This window comes from Glandiceps talaboti, chromosome 4 (genome assembly GCF_964340395.1).
Source record: "Glandiceps talaboti chromosome 4, keGlaTala1.1, whole genome shotgun sequence".
Lineage (NCBI taxonomy): Eukaryota > Metazoa > Hemichordata > Enteropneusta > Spengelidae > Glandiceps > Glandiceps talaboti.
In genome coordinates, this window is record NC_135552.1 from 14,516,596 (window position 1) to 14,542,136 (window position 25,541).

Here is a 25,541-nt window from a genome sequence, read left to right on the forward strand (position 1 = left end):
TGTGTGTGTGTGTGTGTGTGTGTGTGTGTGTGTGTGTGTGTGTGTGTGTGTGTGTGTGTGTGTGTGTGTGTGTGTATGTATGTACATCACTAATGAGCCCTTCTGCTAAACCATAAGATAAATTATAGCCCACACACAGACTTGGCTATCTTACACAGCATACTAGCTTCAAATGACAAATGATATTGTCAAACAAAAAAATCCAATTGTAAGTCTCAGGGTTAACCATATGGGGAATTCAGAAATTACTGAAACTCGGAAGAAATTACATTTCTTCTTCTAACCTTAAAGACTCGGCTATCTTGGAAATGTAGCCAGTATGTCGTGTCAGACAGACAAGTCTCATGACTAAATTTATTCATGGACTAATAGATTACAAATGTATACATTGCAATAAAACACTTGAAGACATGTTAAAATACTGTCTAAATATTTGTTTCAAACCAAAAAGAGAATATGGCATATTTACTTGATATGGAAATCAAATTCACATATGAATTAATTTATCTTCCTTTGAAATATAATAAAGGATATTACAAGAATGGTAAGCATATCATACAAAAAATTAATTTCATTTTAATTACTAGATAAAAATCAATAGTATGACAACTTTAATTTCATTTTAGTTACCACACATATATATATATATATATATATATATATATATACATATATATAGGAAGTCAGTGGTAAGATTTATCCGTAGCACAGTGCTCGTTATATATATATATATATATATATATATATATATATATATATATATATATATATATATATATATATATATATATATATATATATATATATATATCGATATATATATTATATATATATATAGTTATATATATATAGTTATATATAGTTATATATATAGTTATATATAGTTATATATATAGTTATATATAGTTATATATATAGTTAACTATTGCGCTCTGCCACTGCGATATAGAGCACTGTCTTAGCAGATTGATACTCACTAAGTTATATATATATATATATATATATATATATATATATATATATATATATGTACCAATAGTATGAAAAGTTTGTTTTAATATCATGTGTTTATATGAGACAACCTCACAGTAAGTACATGTTTACATGTATACAATCAATATTTTATGTTCATTCAAGCAACCTCACAGTATGTACAAGTTTTAAAATAAAATGTTATGTGTTTGTACTGTTCTAAGCAACCACAGAGCACATGTACATGTAAACATACATATTCACGTTTTAAATACAATGTACTACCATAGATAATAAATGGCACAGTCACAGTGAAATAATTCGCAGATTCAAATTGCAAACTGTGACACATATAAGGTAGTTTTATAATAAATTATACTGTAATTCAAAAATCTTTTATATACTGGTGTCAACTACTAGACAGCCGTAGGCCTTGAAGGAGAAAGTTATAACTTGTATAAGTGTAATTAGGGGCTAAAAATTCTAACTTTTATGAGGGTAGTTGGCCATAAGTTAACCATAAAATGTAATGTCAGTCACAAAACAGCAAAGCCAGTAGTCATAGCATGCTATAATATAACACATGACTTCACACAGATGTCATGATGTAGCTAACATAGTGACTATTTGCCTGGAGGGGAAAAGATGGTACAGTGTAGGTAAAAGTTTATAACTTGGGCTGTGCTAGTAAAATTATAGTCTCGTTCCTTTACGACAAGTTACGATTACTACCATCATCTCCACTCACATATAGGGAAGGGGGTTACTCTAGCACAAAACTATGTGCTACCCTGACTGTGTTCATATAAACGTGATGATGTTATCGTGTCCCCACATGATTTCAGTTTCAGTCTGGAGAGGTGGAGTTCAGTTAATGAGCAGTTGTCCAAAGGAACTACATGTAACCAATTGCAACTGCCTGCCAGGTCAATTGGTGATGGACTACTGCTGACATTCATCGTTTTGACCTTCGACCCCAGTGGGGTTAGCACAGATTTCTGTGTTAGAATAACGACTTTCCCTATACAAGAGTGGAGATGATGGTAGTAATCGTAACGTTTCATATAGGAACTAGACTTGTAAAATTACTCTGCAACATAACTACATGGGAACTCAAAATGTTCTCTTCGTTTGTTATTCAGTTTATCACATAAACACATGTAAATGTCATATTCAAACAAGGTTTACTTACATTTTAAAACTAAATTAGTTATTACATCACGAGTTTACAATCGATAATTATGGCTTAGAAACCACAGCACAATCTGACCTGTAACGTAAGCTTGACCTCGCGACAGGTCACACGATTACGTAATTTGCTAGCCGTCGAACATCATGAAGAATAGAGTGTGATGAAACCTTCATAAAATTCAATTCAAAATTGTAGAAAAAATATATGGATTGTCTTAATTATGTGATAAATATATAATCCCATGAAATCAACGTTAGTGTTACGTCATAATGCTCCTCATACGATTCTGTGGACTACAAATTCTCACCTCCAGCTCAAATTTGTATTGGTCCAAGGAACCATACTCGGAGCATTACGACTTAAAACTAACATTGATTTCGTGGGATTATATATAATAACAAGTCATTGATAATGACATAGTCCCCGCTATAATTGGGTTTTAAGGAATTATCACTACTCTGATCACGCAACAACATTTGTGAACCTAAAACAAACAGACTTAGATATGTTGTGTGTGCTTGTTGGACATGGAATATGCCTCCAACAATAAAGGATTGGTTGGGTATGGGGGATCATATCATAATGAAAATGGAGTCTGAGTTATGGCTTTGGACATGGAAAATTCACAAACAAAAACATTGGATCGTATCACGACGAAAATGGATATGCACATGTATGTCATAGAACACTGTCCTAATACCAACTTTAAATGAGATCTGTTCAAGCATGTCCGAGTTATGGCTTTGGACATGAAAATTCGCAAACAAAATGGCTGCCAGGCAGCCATATTGGATCGTATCACAACGAAAATGGATATGCACATGTATGTCATAGAACACTGTCCTAATACCAACTTTGAATGAGATCTGTTTAAGCATGTCTGAGTTATGGCTTTGGACATGGAAAATTCACAAACAAAATGGCTGGCAGGCAGCCATATTGGATCATATCACGACGAAAATGGATATACACATGTATGTCATAGAACACTGTCCTAATACCAACTTTGATTGAGATCTGTTCAAGCATGTCTGAGTTATGGCTTTGGACATGAAAATTCACAAACAAAATGGCTACCAGGCAGCCATATTGGATCGTATCACAATGAAAATTGATATGCACGTGCATGTCATAGAACACTGTCCTAATACCAACTTTGAATGAGATCTGTTCAAGCATGTCTGAGTTATGGCTTTGGACATGAAAATTCACAAACAAAATGGCTGCTAGGCGGCCATATTGGATCGTATCATGACAACAATGAATTTGCACATGTATGTCATAGAACACTGTCCCAATACCAACTTTGAATGAGATCTGTTAAAGCATGTCTGAGTTATGGCTTTAGACAGGGAAAATCCGCAAACAAAATGGTTGCTAGGCGGCCATATTGGATCGTATCATAAAACAAATTGACGTGCATATGTATGCCATAGTATGTTGCCCCTGTACCAAGTTTGAAAAAAATCGGTCCAGGCATCTCCAAGAAACAGCTGCGGACGGACGGACGGACGGACACACGGACGCACGGACGCACGGACGCACGGACGGACAGACGGAACCCAATCTATAAGTCCCCGTTCCGGACTTCGTCCGCGGGGACTAACTAATGGCATTACATCATACTTGCTATTACATGCACATGATTTTCAAAAATATATGTAGGACAAAAGTTTGAAGCAGTTCAGCTTTCTTCCTTATGAAATGTCAACTTCACTGATCAGTGATAGTGACATATTGTATCCACAACAAATAAATGCTATGACCTGGTCAACAACCTTTTCTACAGGTTTTGCCTACATGGCAAAATGCATGTACACAAATCTACCAACAACTGTAATGTTCAGTATCAATGGAGGTCAAGGACTCAACAATTTTCATGAGAATTTCTTAGCACTTGACAATCTAACAGTAACGATTTGATTAAAGCGTCTTTATGTCACCCACACACATAATTGTTATTGACTTATGTGTGTACACACAGACACAAAATTGCAAATAAATACACCACACACACAGACACCCATACCCACACACCTACATATATGCATGCATGCATGCATACACGCACCCACGCACGCATGCACGCACACATGCATGCATGCACGCACGCACACACACACACACACACACACACACACACACACACACACACACACACACACACACACACACACACACACACACACACACACACACACACGGCCATGTCTACACACCTTTGTTCAGGTGTATTGAAAAGCGAGATAAAAGATAAACAGTGACTTACTGCAGTTTGGGTATAGGCACCATATGTAGGGGTAGTTGGTTGGTGTGGGGAGGGATATCGAGTAGTCGTAGCAGTTGGACGTGTTGTATAACCTAACTGAGACCAGCCTCCAGTTGTTGCATGGGTTTGCCAAACTGACGGTGGTGCCTGTGGTGACATGTTACGCTTACTACTTGTATATGTGGTCCTCTGTTGATATTGTGGTGGCTGAAAGAAGAAAATACACAGTTAGAATAGTTGCAAATAGTCAGTCATGGCTTGAAATTAACTTTTTCCTTTCATAGTCCCCAGTAGTGGACCACCACTTTCCGAAATTGGTACCCCTGTGATGGTGACCAGCCTGTGTAGTCCTGGCACATCTTGTCCTGACCTGAAAACACAACCCCTAATGGAAATATGTGTATTATCAAAACACACGATTAGTGGTAGCCTGACTTTACAGAAGTACCAGCCTTGCCAGCTGGAAATTACATTAGCCCATGACAAGAATTGGTAGTCTGTGGATGTGAGACGACCAGCTAATTTAAAGCCCTGCAATAGTGACTAAATTCTAATCAAACGTCTTGACAAAGCCTGTGGAAGCACAGAATTACAACGTAGTGAAAGATTCACAAGCTGATTTTTGTACTTATTTATTATCATATTGATTAGTACAGTACATCCAAAGTGAAAATATCATTCAGTCCGCCATGATTGCTGCAGAGTTCACTGATGATTTCCAAGCATTGATTCAGATAATTCATACTAAACATACAATTTTCAAATGTTAAGTTTTCATGACAGTCATGATGGACAAATATTGCTGTCACTGAGTCAATGAGCTATATATTACTTCTACCAGGTTTGAATTCAAATTTGACCTCGCTCTGATCATGTGATTTTAGAGTTTACTGTCATACATTCAAAATAGACGGTGAAAATATACCACATTTTACACTGTGGAATTAGTTATGGCAGCCACTCTTGTGATATTAGCTGTCATAAAGGTGTCTATCTTACAATGTTATCTACCAAGGCCATCTAAGTAACCTTTGTTGGACCAGTATTTTGGAGAATTGGTGAGCACCCTACGCATTCCTGAAATACCTGCAACTAGTGGTGAATGGGTTTTAAACTTCAAAGTATCTGCAATATGCAAGAAATAGCTTGATATTGATAAGTAAGGGCAAGGTCGTGGCCAAAGGCCAATTCCTTAAGAAAAACGTTTACACCTGATGATACAGGGGTAGACATTCAAATGGTATCTCTCTATAATACATTACAGTGTTATAGTTATGCAGTAAATCATGATTTTTTTTTACAAGTATGGTCACCATTCAGTCAAATTTTGTGGCTTGTCAACTTGATTCATTTTTGTTTTTACTTAGTTATTTATTCATTTTTTTATTTATTCATACATTAATTTATTGTTTGAGTCATGCGCCAGGCCCATATAAAGATAGGAAATAATAGACATACAAATACAGAAACTATCACAAAGCTATAAATGGATAAATAAAGTATCTCCCCCATTGCCTGCACTGAACAGAGTTACTGTACATGCATTAATGAATAGTCTGTAAGATACAACATTCATGCAATGCTTTGAGCCAGCACTAACCAGCACTCACCAAGAAGAGAAGTCTGATAGGGCTGAACAACACGACTGTCGTCGACGTATCTTACAGTCGAATGCAGTATTTCCACTACTTTCAACTCGTGTAACAAAATTATAAACATTTCCACATAAACAGTTTTCTTTGGCCTTATCAGAACATTTATCTCTTGACACATATTTTATCATTAATATGTGCAGTATCACTTTAATTTTTTTATGTCACCTCAGCATTCTTACTCAAGCTGTCATTGGTCAGAATCAAATCACATGACCTTTAAAACTATTGCCCATGCGTGCAGAGACTACTGACCGAGATTGTTGCCTTGCGAGAGTCATTCCAAGCACTGCACGTCCATTCTACACATCACAACAAAGTATTCTCTGGTGTCCCATGCATATGAAATTGAGGACAGTGCCGTTAGACTTTTAAGCTTAAAAGTTAACTAAATATGATAACAAATGGGACACTCAACTTGCTGTGAATAATGTCAAAGCCACAGCCACATTCAAAGGTTATCTACACATGACGGTTGGAGGTGTACCATGAAATGGAGACTTTTCTACAATGATGCTTAACACATTCTTCAATGACACTGTTTACTTGATGAGTGTCCAAAATGAGCGGTTGGTGTACTAAAAATAATAGCACATGCACCCAGGCACAATTTATTGCCTGCCTGAAGGCTAGCACTCTTTACCAAAATTTGATAATGCCCTCGTCTTCAGCTTGTGTACATTTTTTTTTTTGTGCATCATCAAAATTTCGGTAAAGTGTTCCAGCATTCAGGCAGGTAATAAATTGTGATATTGCACTCACTGGGATGTGTCATTGCTTAAATATTGCCCTGCAATGCAACTAGTAAAGTAAACTGAAACCTACTACAAACTCCTATTGTGTACTCTATACATGTACATTGTACCTACCAAGTTGTAGAAATCATACTTACTACCAACCCTATACACACAATTCTTCATCTGGACACCTACCCAACCCTCGGGGTATTCCAATCAAATTTCAGCCAAACATTGCATGTATCGTAGATTTCAATTAAGATATTTATTAACACATGATTCACCTAATTTGCATATTGTCAAAGGTATTTCATGAACAACGTGTTGGTTCCAAGATAAAGCATACAATTCTCCCTGCAACATCATGTGCTTGTATTTTCCGAAGTTTGTCTACACGATGATTGTCACCTGACCATACCCCACAGGAAGATGGTTGTCATCTGGCAGTCAAACTGTACCCTGCAGGAAGCGGGTTCAATATCTGACCATACCCTGCAGGGAAGGGGGTTGGTGTACACTGGCCATACCCTGCAGGAGTGGGTGGTTGTTATCTGCTTGTACCCTGCAGGGAAGGGGGTTGGTGTGTACTGGCCATACCCTGCAGGAGTGGGTGGTTGTTATCTGAATGTACCCTAAAGGAAGTTGATTATCAATTGTCTGTACCCTGTAGAGAGGGTGATTTTAGCTCGGTACTCTTTACAAACACAGAGAGAGTTACATACTGTGTGAGTACAAATATACCTCCACAGACACAACCAAGTTAACAACACAACATATCATTACATCGCAGTACAAAACTGAGTGCTGAAGTCACTATGTATAATTCAATGCCTCCAACACCTAAACAACACTGTAAGTAAAGTAAACATGACATTTTCTTCTAGAGAAAAGATGAAGCAGGCTAACAGAAAAGAGAAAACTGTACCTGCTTTGGAGTAGTGTGAGAGCTACTATAGGAAGAAGGTCTGTACTTGCTACTGGATACAGTAACTTTATTAGGTGCTGTCAGCCACTACAAAAAAAAAGAGAAATTATAAAATACTTTAAATATAATAAACAACAAAAAATAACTAAACAAATCCGTAGTATTTAGGATTGTGGGTTGAAATCCCACACATCAGATTCGGCCAAGAGATACATGTATGTCATCCAATGACACTATGCTACTACTACAGTAAGATACAAAGGGATGTGAGATTATTTAGAATTACTGTGATACATAATTTGGGAAGATCAGAAGAACAAGCCTCAAGTTTACTGCAAAATGAGTTTGGAATTACAACATTATATGATTGTGAGTGTAAAGGATTTCACGAAAAGGTCTGGGTAATTAAGGCTATAATTGATTGTTTTTGGTATAACCATGGTTTTCTATAGAATGGTACATTTTCCCACAATGCACCATGGAATGGACTAGTAAGTGTCACACTGGGAGTGCTTCTCCCATAATGCACCATCAAGGGATTTGTAAATGTCACTCTAGGGGTCCTTCTGTCATCCCATAATGCACCATTCATGAAGTTAATAAGTGACAGTCTGGGGGTACTTTTCCCATGTTGCACCATGCAAGGGACTAGCAAGTGTCACTCTGGGGGTGCTTCTCCTATAATGCACCATCAAGGGATTTGGAAGTGTCACTCCAGGAGTCCATCTGTCATCCCATAATGTGCCACTCCAGAAATGAATGTGATAGTCTGAGGGTACTTTTCCCATTAAATGCACCATTCGATGTATTAATAAGTGTCAGCCTGGGGAGCTTCTTCCAAAATGCACCATTCAAGGTATCAATATGTGCCGGTCTGGGGTGCTTCTCTCATCCCACAATACACCATTCAAGGAATTAAGTAAGTGTAAGTCTGGAGTGCTTATGCTACAATGCACCATTCAAGAGGTTAATAAGCATCAGTCTATGGGAGCTTCTCCCATAATGCACCATTCAAGTAATTAGTAAGTGTCAGTCTGGGGTACGTTCTTCCCTCTCATTGTTGACGGCAAATTTCATCTTCTTGATTATGACATAATTTTTACATATACATCGTAATTGCAAATCTGTCAACACTGAAAAATAGTTGTTGAAGACTACAGTCTAGTACATGCACTTTTTAAACAGCGTAAAACAGAGTATTGGTTTATTTCCACTATGGTAGTACTATATGTCATCTATGTGCCAAGTTTGAATCAAGATTCAAAGTGACCTGTGTGTGTCGCAGATACAGCTGGCCATACATAGACAATATATCAATGGGATGTCACCCATTTCTACATTTCTACATAAAGACCCTCACCTCCAAACACTTTTTGGATAGCGAATGTATTTTTGACATTGAGTTTTGTAGATCAAACACCCTTCTATGGAACAGATTTTTCAACTTTGCACGTATGTGATGTTAATGTTATACAACCCATAAGGGCATAACACCACAGTAAAGTATTTTCTGTATGTACCACAATAGTTTATAGCATCTATATCAAGGGTAAAATTATAGTTTCATTTGCTAATTGACCACATTAGAAAGGCCACATGCTAGGCTTGTAAATAAACCAATTGAAACAGTATACTTTTACACTTGATATGAATGCCATAAACGCGTGTAGCACACAGAGAAAGTGCCTCACTTCAGTGTTACCAGTTGTAATGTCATTTAATGAAGCAATAGAAACACTGCAGCCATATCTTTGCTGGAACAATCATTTCTTTTTCAACATCACTACTATAATTATCACTGCCTATACTTTTTCCCAAGCTAAATTTGTGTCCAATGACCTGCCGTTGAAGTACTTTCAGAGGACGGCTTACTTGGTATAGCGACCATGTTGAAAATAAAGCACTGGAAATAAAGTATTCAAATTGCCAATCAGGGACCTGTGAATCAATCAATCAATCAAGCATTCAAATTTATAACGTGCCAGACTCCAAAACCATAGTTCTATTCAAATGGTACCAAAACTAAGCATCAGTCCACAACAAAATGCTTTTTTGAACAAATGTGTCTTCAGTTTGTTCATGAAAGTGTTCAGCTTTGATGATTGCCATATGTCTAATGGTCAAGAATTCTACAGTCTAGGCACATAGTCATTAACAGTTCAAAAAAGTATCTTCGAGTCTACAAAATACAGGTTTTCTTGTTGATTACACTTTAACATTAAAGCTTGGATCACCTTAATGTTACTTTTTTTGTGTATTACCATTCAAAACATCTGGTTTCTGTGTGTGTGCAGAATTTCATTAGTTATGTATGGAGTAAAATGCTAAGAGGGAACTTGCCAACCCGCCATGTTGAATGTTGCATCATGGGAAATATGATCATAAATACTAATCAACTAGCATTGTAAACAATATTGTTACATTGTTTATAACCAGGAATGATCAATTCATAGTCACCCTGATCTTTGTGGGAGGTTAATTTTATCAGTAGCTCCAGATTAGGTATTACGATAACCACAGATAATCCCATAGTCCTTTGCGTCTGAGCATGCTCAGTTTGGATTGCAAGTTCCCATTTGACCTTATTATGAAGGTCAAGGTCACTGGTTTATGCCCATTAAGAAAGATTACCTTTGGATTGGCAACCCTATGAACAAACTTTCCAAAGTTTAGAATGCACATTGCTATTTGACCTTGAAAATGAAGGTCAAAAATCAGTGTCTGACATGGAAGACTACAGAATTTATATTGTAGGTGTAGACACTTGAATTGTGTCTTTAGGCACAAAACTTCAAATTATTTATGAACATCCTAGTTTGACTGAGATCAAGGTCAAAGGTCAGTTTCTAAAAAGCTTCTTGTATGTACATATGAAATGGGTCAAGTGTTGTGTTACAGAAACTAAAGAAATCTTACTAACAATATGGGTATAGACACCGTACCCAAGTGGACTTCCTGTTGAGTTATGGTTGAAAATTCTAATTTTTTGACAAGCAGAACTGCTTTTGGTCACAATGGCCAAGGTTGGCAAACAGTGACATGTATATACTCTCTATATATTGTGTTTGATATTTGTACCAAGTTTGGTTGAAACTGAGTTGTGATTTTAAAAGATATGGTAATACACTGACAGATGTACAGACAGTCACATGGACGGACAGACACGGGTCATTGACTATACCCCCTTTTAGTTGTGCCTGCTGATGTAGATTCAGACATACCATAAATTCAATGTAGACTAGTATACAATAGGACACCACAAATACACTGAATCTTGAATAATTTCATAAATAGACTGGAATAGAGAAAGACATGTCACAAATAGACTATAGTAGAGAATATGAAAACATCACCGGGAAGTCATCCCGAATATATTGGAGTAGAGAAAGATATAAGAAATAGACTACAGTAGAATATGAAACATCACTGACAGATAAATAGAATCCATGGAAACACCACAAATAGCCTGGAGTAGAGAACGATGTCAGAAATAGAGTATAGTAGAATATGAGACAACAGCAGGGAGTCATCACAAATAAATATATAAATATAATCCCAGACGATATCACAAATAGCCTAGAGTAGAGAACAATGTCAGAGTATAGTAGGATATGAGACAACAGCAGGGAGTCATCAAAAATAGATTAGAGTAGAGAAAGATGTCAGAAGTAGACAATAGTAGAATATGAGACATCACAAATAGATGACCAGAATCTAGGGACACATCAAAATTAGACACTAGAGAAAGATGTCAGAAATAGACTAGAGTACATCACAAATACATGACTAGAATCCAGGGACACATCAAAATTAGACACTAGAGAAAGATGTCAGAAATAGACTAGAGTACATCACAAATAAATGACTAGAATCCAGGGACACATCAAAATTAGACACTAGAGAAAGATGTCAGAAACAGACTAGCATAGACTATGAGACATCTCAAACGGATGAATAGAATCCAGGGACACATCAAAATTAGACACCAGAGAAAGATGTCAGAAACAGACTAGCATAGACTATGAGACATCACAAATGGATGAATAGAATCCAGGGACACATCCCAAATAGACTGGAATAAAATGGGGGACATAACATATACATAAATTGAACACGAAACTGTCTACAAAATTTGTATGACAAGACATGTATGAGCACTAAAAAAGTACTAAAATGACACTGGGTATGAATACAGCTGAGACCGGTATTTTATCAATGGTACAAACTCAAATATAGGTCACCGCAGTCGATATACGCCATAGAAACCATTGTTAGTATCGATATGTGTGGTGAATTAATCTCCTAAAAATACACCTAGCACTCTTTAACACTTTGTTCCCATTTTACCACAAAATACTCTACATTCATCAAATGTCTCGATTTCTTACATCGCTATTAACATACTATTACAGTAACTTAGAACATTTGAAGGACGACATTTAAAATCACAGCTTAGGTTAGGTAGAAAAAAAAAATCGGGGTCAAGTAATCAATGCCCGCCACTTTGTGTACATATAATTGAATGGTTTAACAAAAGACTTCTCCGACAATTACAATGGAAGGGATATGATTAATGAGGTGACAAATGGATACCTGTTGGTCCATGTCCCACACCAACCACTGTCAGCAGGCCACCAAACACACCAGCAATGGATAAGGAAAGGGAAGACGATGTGTAGGATTGGTTGGGGGAGGAGCTACTTGTAATATATATCCTTCACTATCTTGTATATGTATATATACGTCAGTAACATTGGGGCCAACAGTCAGGTATAAAAAAAAAACATACCACCACACTGTGTGCATAGCTTTTTTTGCCTTCCTCCTATAACATGTACATGTACCTTTCAGTAAATCCGAATTCAATTAAGATATCATACCATCAAACAAACAGTCGATCATGATTCTTGTGTTTTTATAACAATTAAAAATCAGCTGCTTAGTCATAAAATGCTAGTTACCATGGCAACACCGTTAATGGAAGGAGATTCTTGAAAGGATATATAGTTTGACTTCAAGGTACAACGAGTGATGTCATGAAGACATACATGTTATATGTACTAAAAGAGCATATAGCCACATAGATGTGACACTGTATATTGCATAATTATGTACATTTAGTATAATGTATAAAGACAGAGACAGACAGACAGACTGACAGACAGGTAGACAAAGTGGCAGACAGATAGACTAATAGAATCAGAGACAGAGACAGAGAGACAGCGAGACAGACAGACAGACAGACAGACAGACAAGACAGACAGACAGACAGACAGACAGACAGACAGCCCGGCAGTGGCAAACAGACACACAGAAGGCAGACGGACAAAGACACAGACAGACAGACAGACAGACAGACAGACAGACAGACAGACAGACAGACAGACAGACAGACAGACAGACAGACAGAATTAGAATTAGAATTAGCTATGTAACATTTGGTATATGCTATTTTAGCTATTATTACTACTACATTTAGCATAAACAAAAGCATATTTGTATAGATTTTAACGACTGAAATTTGGGTACATGGATGATGAAGGGATAGAATCCATTATAACAGCCCACTGGAAGTTAAAAAGACCTATAAATAATTGTGTATGTGTGTCCTGAAAGAATGTTCTCACTCGGGTATATGTGCACACAGTCACTATTACTGTACAGAATATGGGTTAATTTTTATTATGGGTGTTGACAAGAGCCTTTACAGGTACAACAGGATAGATCATTCTGTCATATATAATGTATATTTTTGGTAGCTAGAAAACCAACTGATCCATGGAAAGATCCAACTTCAGAGTACGAACAGTCCTAAAATGGCGCTTCCAAAGGCAATCCCCAGCTATTGAACAATTGATTCGTCTTGAATAGGCATGTACATGTACAATTGTCACAGTCAGCTGAGAAATCACAACAAGTCCATACTTGAATGGAATCTCTACATGTATGTACGTATTATACTTTATACAACATGTATAGTTTTTATCCATAGGGCAAATAGTGAATTGCTATGTCAAATATAGCTTCTACGTGGCCATATTTGATGAATTGATGGAATACTACACGACTAGCAAATCCACCTTCACAGTACCTGACCTTTGGATGAGGCCTTCATATACATGTATTTATCTACACACTTCAGTGACAAACTGTGGATTTCACTTCTGAGACTACATGTACGCACCACATGTAAAAGTGAATGCCTTCTGGACAGATTATATCCTCGCTAAGTGATTTGCATGATCAATCAATCAATCATTTATTCAGTACTATGGCTCAATTTATACAAATGATATACATATTGGTATTATTTTTGCAATTACACAGCTTATAAACATTTGATCTGTTAGAAGTAACCAATTATGCAAATGACTCATTAAAATTTATAATTATACCAACATGCTTTACAACATGATGTGTGCTTTAATTTGTTTAATCAATTTATACATAAATTATATGAAAATTGATGCAGCATTCTTAAGATACTGCCTAATTACCAGAAGCCATTATTTATGCAAATGACTAATCAAAATCAAAAGCTACTATAACACCAACAAGCTTTGTAGAATTGTAGGACATGTGTGTATTGATATCATCGAAGCATGTACAAAATTATACGAAATTTGAAGTGTGCATTGTTTAGGTTACAAATGAATATAATTGCTAAAAATTGATATTTATGCAAATGAGTCATTACTATTCATAGGATGTTTCCCATAACCTTTTCAATTCTTTACATGTCCATAAGGAATATGTGTAGGAAGTTTCAGTGTAACTGATGTTGTGATTTTTTGAGATATAAAGTCTACAGACACAGGCACATACAAACACACACAGACAGACACAAACACACACACACAGACAGAGACACACATTTGCACTTCCCATCCTTACTGAAGATACATGTAATCATATTTGACCTAAAACTTAACCATAAAGGTCAAAGGTGAATGTCTTGATTTGTCTAGATCTGCTTGGTAATTGTAATGGCTAGATTCAACATAGCTGCAGAATTCCAACAAAATTGCTGAGGATGCTGAGATATTTGCTGCAATTGCACGACCAAAACAAAACTAATCAACCATCCTACATACATGTAATCTGAAAGGTCCAATCATCATTATTCACTTCAGTTGAAAGGAAACAACTCCTGGATCTTTCAGGCTATCAACCATCCATGCCATAATTTTTGTTCCTAAATTCATTGTTTCCCTTTCACCATATCAATTGAAACAAAAATATTCACTTGATAATCACATTCTTCCATCACTAGTATTAAGTTAGCTAAGTTCACTACATTGTAATGATTCAGTTGAGCTGTACATGTACCAGTCTAGTTCCTATACAATACGAGTTATGATTACTGTGATCATCTCCACTCACCACGTCTAGTCAAAGTCGTTACTCTAGCACAAAAATCTGTGTTACCCCCACCAGTGTTCATATAAACATGGTGACGTTATCGCATCCCCACATGATTTTAGTCAAAAAAGCTGTACTAATTGAATATTATGAGCAACTGTTGGAAGGAAGTAAACCAATTACAACTGCTTTTCAATTTGTAATGGATTACTACTGACATGCGTCATTTACCCTTCGCTCAGCTTGAGCTTTAACCAGATTAACGGTAAAATGTTTTACGTAGTGAGAGGAGCTGATCGTAGTAATTGTAACTGTTATCATATAGGAACTAGACTATACATGTACATGTGTATGTAGCTTTCACACACGCAACAATGTTCTCCCCATGTAAAGTTGCAAGGATATTGACTAATTTGCATTATTATTTACATATCGATACCATGGTAATTTCCATGGTGATTTTGCATAAGTGTCAGCATAATTTATAATAATTGTTGTATATTGTTGTTTTGTTTTTGATTTTGTTGCTCCTGGTACGGGAAGGTGTTCGCGCCATAAACAACAAACGGGAAAACAAACAACAATATGTGAAGGAAATAGAGATAAATAAACCAACTGAATCATATTCCCACATCAGATTTTAATCAGATTGACACACAATTACACAGTGTTGTACACAGAGTGTATTTTGCAACATCATCTCCCTTTTCTGGCTCCAAGGGCACAAAAGTTTGAGGTAGCAGGTCCTAAGTGACACACTTTCATTAATAGCCTTCAAGTGGCTATAGTTTTTTTTCACCACTTTGGCATAGCTAGACAGCCTGAGTTGCAACTGACAATGTTTCCTTTATATAACTTTGAAATCAATTCTTACAAAAAAAACTTCAAAACTTGTACTGAAAATGTTATTCTGTATGCTTTGCACTAAATGTACAATTGGGCCATGGGATTGAAAGCCCTAGCTCGTGTAGGTAGTAATATACACATGTAGCTTACTTGGCCACAGTAACCATGTTGAATACTTAGATATATGCTAAAATGTGAACTTCTATTACAGTAGAGGGAATCAGCACATCATGTCCTGTGATTGGTGACATTTCCCAAATGGCTCTTTATCTGTATACCTGTGATTTGCACGAATATTAAGTATTAAGTAGTCTGAGAGTCAAATGGTCACGAGTGCACAGTAAAGGCAAACATCCTACATGTAGTAAGGCTGGAATAAACGTCGAACTTCTCATTCACCTAATCTAATGTTATTGAAATTGACATAAGCCTGGAATAAATATGACGCGGAATAGATGTCAAATCTAATCTGTCAAATTTAATACGAAAATGAACAGCCTAGAGGGTCTAGTGGCATATGATAGTACAAGATCATTGTTGATACACAAAATCAAGTTAGAAAGAAACATCGTGCTATTTTAGTATTCATATAGACACCCAAGGTAATATACCCACCAAATATCAGCGGTTTTTGACTTTAAGTTGTACACACATCCACAGACACACAGACAGACAGACAGACAGACAGACAGACACTTTGTCATGCCTATAGCACTACTGAACCTTACCAGTTTAGTTGTGCTAAAAAGAAGATGAAGTTATGATGCACGATCTTGACATGTGTCCATATTTTTGAAGATGACAAGACTGCGCATGACAAGCGCATTGAATTATGGTTATTTTGGATTAGATTCGCCACGGCAAAAGTTCAACATTTATTTCAGGTCACACTTCCGTCGTTATTTTCAACAGGCTGTGTCGAACTAAATTGCCTGTCAAATTTAAAGTTGCTGCAACTAATTGCAATAAGCGTCAAATTTGTCATGTACCTAATCTAATAATTAGATTAGGCATATGAGAAGTTTGACGTTTATTCATGGCCTACTAGTAATGATGGTTAGATTGATGAAATTGTCTGAAGTCGTCGTTAACTGCAGTCTGATAAGAATTTAGCAAAAAAAAGGAACTACATGTAGATTGTACATTTGTATGACTGATGATTTATGGGGTCCAAGGAGGAACTTCAAATGAAAAGGAGACTATATGATTGAACTTTTTTATTTTATGTCTGTTTTATTTTGAAGTTGTATTTTGTACAACAAGAACATTGAATATTGTATACGAATGTTTCCATCTGTGATATGTTACATGTGTTGATTTTGCATAACATTGGTGAATAAATGATCAAGTTTATTACTTCAATTAAAGTTCTCAAAGATGACCAAAATATATAACAATCAATTCAAGCTTGTAACCATGCACACTGGAATGTCGTACCATAAATTCATGAGTGAAGAAAGTATAAATAGTCGTTTTTGTTTTGTCCCTTAAACCTTGAGAATGAACCAAAGCCTGGGTCACTTTCACAGTTACCTGATGTTTGGAAAAGCCACTGAACTTGCAGTTAACTCTCCATGTTTGTAGAAACATGTAACATGTATATGACAGATACCATTTGAGAATATTTCTGTGAACTTCTGATATTAAACACAACTAAACAGATTTGTTGTGTAACTTTTTTTACTTACACTGTGACTTTATAGTTGCAAAAATTAAATCCAGCCACCATTCTTATAACATCTAACATGAATGGAAATAAAAATAATGAAAAATAATTTATTTCTATAGACCAAATAGGACTGACTGCCATTTAGTAGAAAGCAACTCATCAGGTGTATTGTCCTTGCTCTGCATGAAACTGTATTAACATTTGCCACACTTAAAATACTACAAAAAGTCTGCAATATCATGACTATGTAAGAAATGGTTTGATTTTGATAATTGACCCTGGGGTCAAGGTCAAAGGTCATGGTCAGTGACATCAGCACAGAACAAAGTTTTTTCACATAGACTAGTCCAGGATGACCCTGAATGGGTTTGCCACAAGTGGAACAAAGTTAAATGATATAAGGCAAAAAAAAAATGTCACCAAGATACTGTAAACCTGGAAATTTTTGCTAAAGACTTATTTTCGCTTCTTTCGCTAGAAAACAAAAATGGAAATATAAGTTGTGACTAAAATGCCTTCTTGCACATGAACACGATGTACCAGTCTGGTAATTAGAGAAAATTAGTCTTTGAGAACTTGCTGACGACTGTAAAATCGCAAAATTTTGAAAAAGTGAAAATATCAGTATATAGATTTACAATATACTGAACTGAGGTGAGGTGCACACCAATGGTTGAACTTTGGTTGATAAAGGAAAAGTGCTACACAAATGCAGTTTGGTGATTTCTCTCTAAATTAGCATATTATGGTAAGGAGAAGATCAATCACAATTAAAAGTCATAATATATGAGAGAAATTACTCCAATAAATGAAATTTATATCAATTATTGCCACTGGTAACTATGTAAATTGTGACGATTGGCAGATAACAGAGACCAATCAGGGCATCACCTTGCAAAGTGACCTTTCACCTCTCAAGTAACCAATGCAATTTACATGCTAATGTTAAGAGTGGCACAAACTGAGTTACCTTTATAAACTTTTTGACTTGGTGGAAAATATTTACATGAAACCTTGATTAAATTATTCTAATGTGATGTTAATGTTGATACATAACTTTTGTGTTCTGGCTTTGTTAGGAAAGTTGGTGGCATTGCTGAGATTTCCTTACATTTTTGCATGTAAAGTACCCATATGGGTACATAATTGGGTGTTTATAAGTTACATAACACTATATACCAACTAAATTTTGAGTTCAGTCAATTGTACATGAGATATGTTTCAGTATGTAGAATATTGTCATGTGAGCACAAGAAGTTTTATTGTCATTGCCTCTATATTTTAGAGGAACTACATGTAAATGCATCTTTAGATTTCACTTTTTTTCTCCCATTTTTATGTTGCATTTGTACCTACCATTTACACAGAGATACCAAAAGCACATCAATGAAAACACAGCTAAAAGTGGATCATTTCCAAAACATTTATTTTAAAGTCGGATTCGTGCAAAATGAGTGAAAATCGAAAGGATTTGGAAACTCCAATATTTGACCCCATTATTGACCCTATCGATGACATACTTTAATACGCATGCTCTGAACTGGTGTTCAATAGCACCGTTATTGATTTGCTCGTCCTAGAACTTATACTTGTGGGCTCATTTTTCTATGATTCCCCTCTCCACCATTCAGTCAAATGGACACTTTCTACCCAGAGAGAGAGATCATAAAAAAATGAGCCTACACATAGAGTTCTAAACTACTGAGTTTCCCCCTCACTGGTGTTTCCATGTCAACAGTCAAAAATGTCTGAAGGTTTATTGTTCAAGCACATGAGAACGCATTCAAATGGAAACAATATCTTGCTTCTCAGCATTTTTTTATTTGAAAACATTTCTCTTGCCACTAAATTGTATTTCGCACATTTGTGCAAATGTCTACAGGAAACCCAAGAAATCCTGGACTGAACATGAACTTCGGACCCTTTAAATAAATGATCTTGAAAGTGTCATCTCATCACCATTTATAAGAAGACGTATGTAAAGTTAGAAGACATTGTCAAGATAATCCAATGACAGTAAAGAATTCTAAACCAGGAAAGAATCTTTCATTTGAATCCTGCAGTGAACATGAGCTTAGTACCCTTGCCCATTGTTTTTTATGACCTTGGAAGTGTCATCTTGTCCTCACATTGTAGGGTGAGATGACACATCAAGATACTCCAACAACAGCAAAGAATTCTAAGATAGGAGAGACCTAAGTTTAATTCTAAACTAAGTTTTATATAATGTACATGTACGGTACATTCTTTAATATTTCATCAACTTTATTGAGTTTGATGAGGTTTAAATGACAATACAGTCTTTGAAGTAAGTTACACACGTGACTTTGTTTAAAAATTTGATTTACATATTTCTTTTGATTTCAATGTTTCATTCTGTGTTAATAATTTGATGACTCTCCTTAGGCCTTTCATATAGGATTTGATTACAGTATCTTGGAAATAAAACTAACTGCTACATTACATTGAAAGCAAGTCTTTGTAAAAGACTTATCTTCAACTGGTATATATATGTAGTATATTTTTTCTGTCAAATATCGGTGTCCTTCACTTAAAAGTTATGCGAGCTTTGAGATTGTGTATATCTGTGTGTGTGCGTGCATATCATGTGCGTGTGTGTGTGTGTGCGTGTGTGTGTGGGGGGGGGGGGAGCGTGTGTATATGTGTATGTGTATGCTGTGAGTACGTTTATTTAACTTTTTTTTCTGTATGTTTGTTGCATTCCATTAACATTTAGAAATGCAGAAAATTGTACAGGCCATGGATAAGACTAGTTCCACTGAACTACTTTCATTGTCCACATCAGATAACAATTATATATTTTTTTTTGTATTTATTTAATATATTTGTATCACATTACATGTATGTATGTTTTTTTAAAGTATATAGCATATTTTTGTTATCTGGTGAAATAATATCATCATTCCTGCATGTAATATTCTGAATGAGATTTTTACAATATCAACCAGACACAAGTATTGCAAAGGATATAATATTAATACACAAGAAAAGGATTGATTTTGACATTTGACTAGTCAAGGTCAAATCTCTTTCTAATACCAGAAGATCCAACATATCTGATATTACTGAAGGAAATACACCAAGGAGTGTGCTAATACCAGGGCTCCTTTTGTGGTGATGACTTTGATGGTTTTTCAATCAACAATTGCATCCCCATTTCTTATTTCCATATCTACATGTACATGTACACTCACATTCACATATAAACCTGGTTACATTGGTCAGTTGTCAGAGGCATCATGGTATTAAGGGGTATATATACATGTACACCTGAACAAAGTCTCCATATATTACATCTCATTAGCTGTGGTACAAATTGTATACTTTCTCAACAAATATAGTCAATATTCTGTCTAAGACCACTAAAATAATTTTGCTAAGTATGTTCCATACTTTCTACAAGACTCTGCTCAAATTGAACATTCTAAAATTGTCATATGCAAACAAATACCTCAAATTTGACATTTGACCTTGAAGGTTGAGGTCAAGGCCAAATCTAATGATATACTAGCAGGGAGGTCGTATGTGATAACATTGGGATAGACACTTGAATCAAGTAGTCTCTATAAATCGTGCAAATAGTTTATCTTTATGACAACCATGGCCTATATCTTTCACGCAAGTGGATTTAATAAGTATTAACATCCCCTCCACACAAGCACATTAAAGACTTAGCTCTCTCAGTATTTTACTTTCATGAAGCATTGGCCAGAAAAACAAGTACAAATTCTCACTCGGTTGAATTAATCTACCCACTGTGTCAGATGACTGTCAGGAGCCATCACATGATCTAAATATTCATGAATCTGCATTGGGAGAGTTATAATCAGCCAATTAGATTTCACGATGGACTTGGATGTATTCTAAGTGGGGTTCAACCATCGTTGTGTGAAATCATAACCTACCAAGGTTTGAATACAAAACTTTTAGTTTATGTCCAAGTGTTTGTGGAGAAGACATTATTCAAAATATTCCACCACAAAGGATCTAAGGCTACAAATGTGGATAGTGATCACGACTAAAAAACATGCATGTGCTCGAAAGTAATTTGTATGATACCATTGTACCAAATTGAGCCTGTGTATGCCAGGGGTACTAGTCTAGTTCCTATACGATGCATTATGATTACTACGATCATTACTCTAGAACAAAAATCTATGCTACCCCCACTGGGTGAAGGGTAAAAAACGACACATATCAGTAGTATAAATCCATCACAAATTCACAGGCAGTTGCAATTGGTTAGTTCCTTTAGACAATTGCTCATTAATTGAACTCCACCTCTCCAGTCTGAAACTAAAATCATGTGGGGACAGGCATCACATTTATAAATTATATGAACACAGTTGGGGGTAACACAGATTTTTATGCTAAAATAATGACTTTCCCTATACTGGAGTGGAGATGATCGTAGTAATCATAACGAACTAGACTATAGAGATACAGACCTATGCAAACAAATGAACACATGGATATATCCACAAACTATCAAGCACAGCGTCAGACAGAACCCAATATAATATCCCCCTTCAAACTTCACAGATTTGGGGATAACAATTTTCACTGACAATTTCAATAGACAGAAACACTCATTTTTTTTCTTCAAAATAATAATCATCCTGTAATTTGTTTAACAGTAAAAGACCAGAAAAATTCTATACAAAATATCTCACCATCAAACAAATTTAAACTCAAATTTATACTTCTAATAAGTATTCCTACCGTCGGTATATATATCTCATGTATTCTTCACACCTTTATTTTCAAATTATATTTGTAAACTGTGGTGTCGCCTCGAATCCAAAGAAAGAGCAAAATCCCCCACCTGGCTGCATTTTAAGCTAACTATGGCCTACGCATTCAAAATGTTGATTACAGATTTCACAGACTACAACTTTTGAAATGGTATGAATTAATCGTTTTCAAACTCAAAAATAATGTTTCAACAGCTTTGTAATACACATTCGTTGAAACTATGAAAGTAGCTGGGAAGTCTGGATAATTGAAATAATTGTCTATGACTTTCAATTTCATTGTCAATTGTGAATTGCACAGGATACAGGTATACAAGTCCGGTCCAAAAATAGCAGGATTTCATAAGACAAAAGGAAGAGAAATTCAACTAAATTTACATAAACTTGAAAGGGCGTTTCCAGGCTACCAACGTAAACCTCAGTCGGTTCGTTTTTTTCTGATACTTGTCCACGACATAAATACTTTGGTGTTAAAGAAGTAATCGTATAAAACTTGCGACTGCGGTGTTTTTCTTCTAAACGTTGACACATAAAAGACAATCAGCGGCAACAATGTACGAGTCAGTCACTTTTCATCGAGAACAAAAGCACGGCATGCATTCCTTTCAGATAATACACGGCCATCTGCATGCCATTTTTGATGACGGTCACACATATACTATAAGGCACAAAATACTGTGTGTGCTTTACTGTCAAACAAAGGCTCACATGTAAATAATGTATGATTGTCACTGTTTTTCCAATATTATGCACTAAATTGACGATTGCTGAACCTATACTTGGGCTTGGTGGACCGATCGCACACCGGTTAGTTGGTACAGTAGTGGATTTTGGGCCAAACTACAGAATATATCTGTAGAAACCCCTTCTCGCCCCACTTCTTATGACTTCCGCGTCACTCTCGCGGGGGCCGGGCCATCCTAAACACTAGGCTAGAACAATCAATGAACAAAACGGAGCACTCTCACATAAGTGGGTTTCTTTAACTTACCTTTTTGTCGTCCCTTTCGTTGATTTTCTTGTATTTATTTCCGGCAATCTGGTCATGATCGCCACTACCACCGGTCACATTGTTGTTGTTTGATTGGCTCTCATTGTGTGTATCGTCGTTACTTTCGTCGTTGGTCCTATCAGATGGCGTGTGCGTCTCAGCTTTCATCCCGTTCACTTTGACGTTTTCCTCCTTCCTAGTCTCCCCAACCTAACAAAAAGACACGATCGCAGTCAATAACATTGACACTTCGATCTCTCACCCACAACTTTCTTCTGAAACAGTGGGTGTGTGAGTGATTGTATATAGACTAAGAAGGCACGTCCTGTGACATGGGGACCATAAACCTAACGTTCGCACCCACTAAAATACTGTCGTTACTTTGGCACTGAAACACAAGAACTTTTTACCTTTGGGCTTTTGCTTGATTCCGTAAGCAGTGTACCATGTTTTCTTGCTTCTATGCTATCTTTCTGCATACTAGATCTATGGAAAGGGCAAGTAATCACAAGTTTTGGTGTGGTAGATGAAGTTAGCAGCTTGTAGCAGAGAGTAACCGGGAAGTGCACTTGAGCACGAATCGAGGACCACACCAACTCAAACGCATTCCGCCCAACGTTTCCTGTATACACAGTAATTGCCTGGAATTCAATGGGTGGAATTCAAAGGACCGTGTAACAATGAAATGTTACTCTGCAAATACCTGACCTGATTAGACATGACAACATTAAAACTAAACAGTACACAATGATTTATGCTAGCCACATTCAATTCAATATTCGTGGTACATTGTTTTAAAATAGCATTTTCATGCATAAACCAAACATGTAGCTAAGGGTGAAATAATTGAGATATCTTTTTGAACAGAAAGGTAAATAAATTTTGTTGGCACATGAATTAATTAACTTAACCACAATTGTAAAGATTCACATTATATCAATGATATTGAAAATACTCAGAGATCACACCATACATTCTACATGGCTTTGCTTCGAAATTTACTGGAATCGGCCTCTTTCCGTACAGGCTTGAATTCCGTTTTTACAGTAAACGCTACAAAACGTAAACAAATCACACGTGTACTGTCCCTACCGGGCGATACGTCAGATGCTGAAATCACAAAAAAATATACCAACCGTTAAGTTTTTTTAACGATTTGTAGAGAAGAGTGATTTAAAGTTATTGTATATGGAACCCTATTTAATCTATAAAAAAAAATAACCAGTGAGTTTGTGCGTTACTGGTTTAAAATTATCTAGGTCAACTGTCTTACACCCGCCCAATGACACGTCGATCTACTGTATAAGCCTACCAGTATTCCTCCGCGTTCTTAGAACTGTCAGTCGGAACTTTCGTACAGCTCAGAGCTCTAATGGAAAATGTAACATTGAGTGGTGATGATCTAACAGTAATTATCTCTTATTACGGTTCCTCTAATACATTTACTAGTAAAGAATTGAAATTCCTGAGGGAGTGGACCGGGGTATGGGGGGGGGGGGAGTGGCCCTGAGGGGCCGGTCATTTTTAACTGGGTGGGTTTGTGTTTTTAGTTTTGGGATCATTTTGGAAAACAACATTCCAATTGGGGAGTAAATTTGTCATTTTGGTGCCGCAAAACAACTGTTTGTCGAAATGTTCTAAAGTGGGAGGGGATATTACACCCCGTACCCTCCCTATCTTTTAATAAATTACATACTAGTATATATGCACGCGCCATGTGCACAACTTCTTCGGTCATCGAAACTGTACTGGAGGGGTCAATTTGAGGAAACCCATAACATCACCCCCAGGAACTTAAAATGACCGGCCTCTAAGTACGGCTGGTCGATCTGTCTGTCTGTCTGTCTGTCTGTCTGTCTGTCCATCTATCTATCTATCTATCTATCTATCTATCTATCTATCTATCTATATATATATATATATATATATATATATATATATATATATATATAGTAATCGACCTATCTAGTAATATAATATATATATATATATATATATATATATATATATATATATATATATATATATTGTTACATACATAATAATCAGATAGCTAACTGACTTGCAGAATTACAAATACAGAAATGTTCAGTCTTGAGACAGCTGTAACAGTACATTGGGAAGGGCGAAGGTTAACCATATGTCCTGAGA

At 36.1% G+C, this 25,541-nt stretch overlaps 1 protein-coding gene across 1 annotated transcript in view; it reads right to left on the bottom strand.

Annotated features, from left to right (window-relative positions):
* Window positions 1–23,906, bottom strand: part of LOC144433826 (RNA-binding motif, single-stranded-interacting protein 1-like) — a 62,319-nt gene extending 38,413 nt beyond the window's left edge. Inside the window, exons 1-4 of the mRNA XM_078122200.1 lie at window positions 23,801–23,906; window positions 23,391–23,600; window positions 7,748–7,834; window positions 4,434–4,640 (exon numbers count right to left, since the gene is read on the bottom strand). Coding sequence (XP_077978326.1) covers window positions 4,434–4,640; window positions 7,748–7,834; window positions 23,391–23,600; window positions 23,801–23,869 — 573 coding nt within the window. The 5' untranslated portion in view covers window positions 23,870–23,906. The remainder of the gene's footprint in view (window positions 1–4,433; window positions 4,641–7,747; window positions 7,835–23,390; window positions 23,601–23,800) is intronic.
* Between the last annotated feature and the right edge of the window lie 1,635 nt (window positions 23,907–25,541).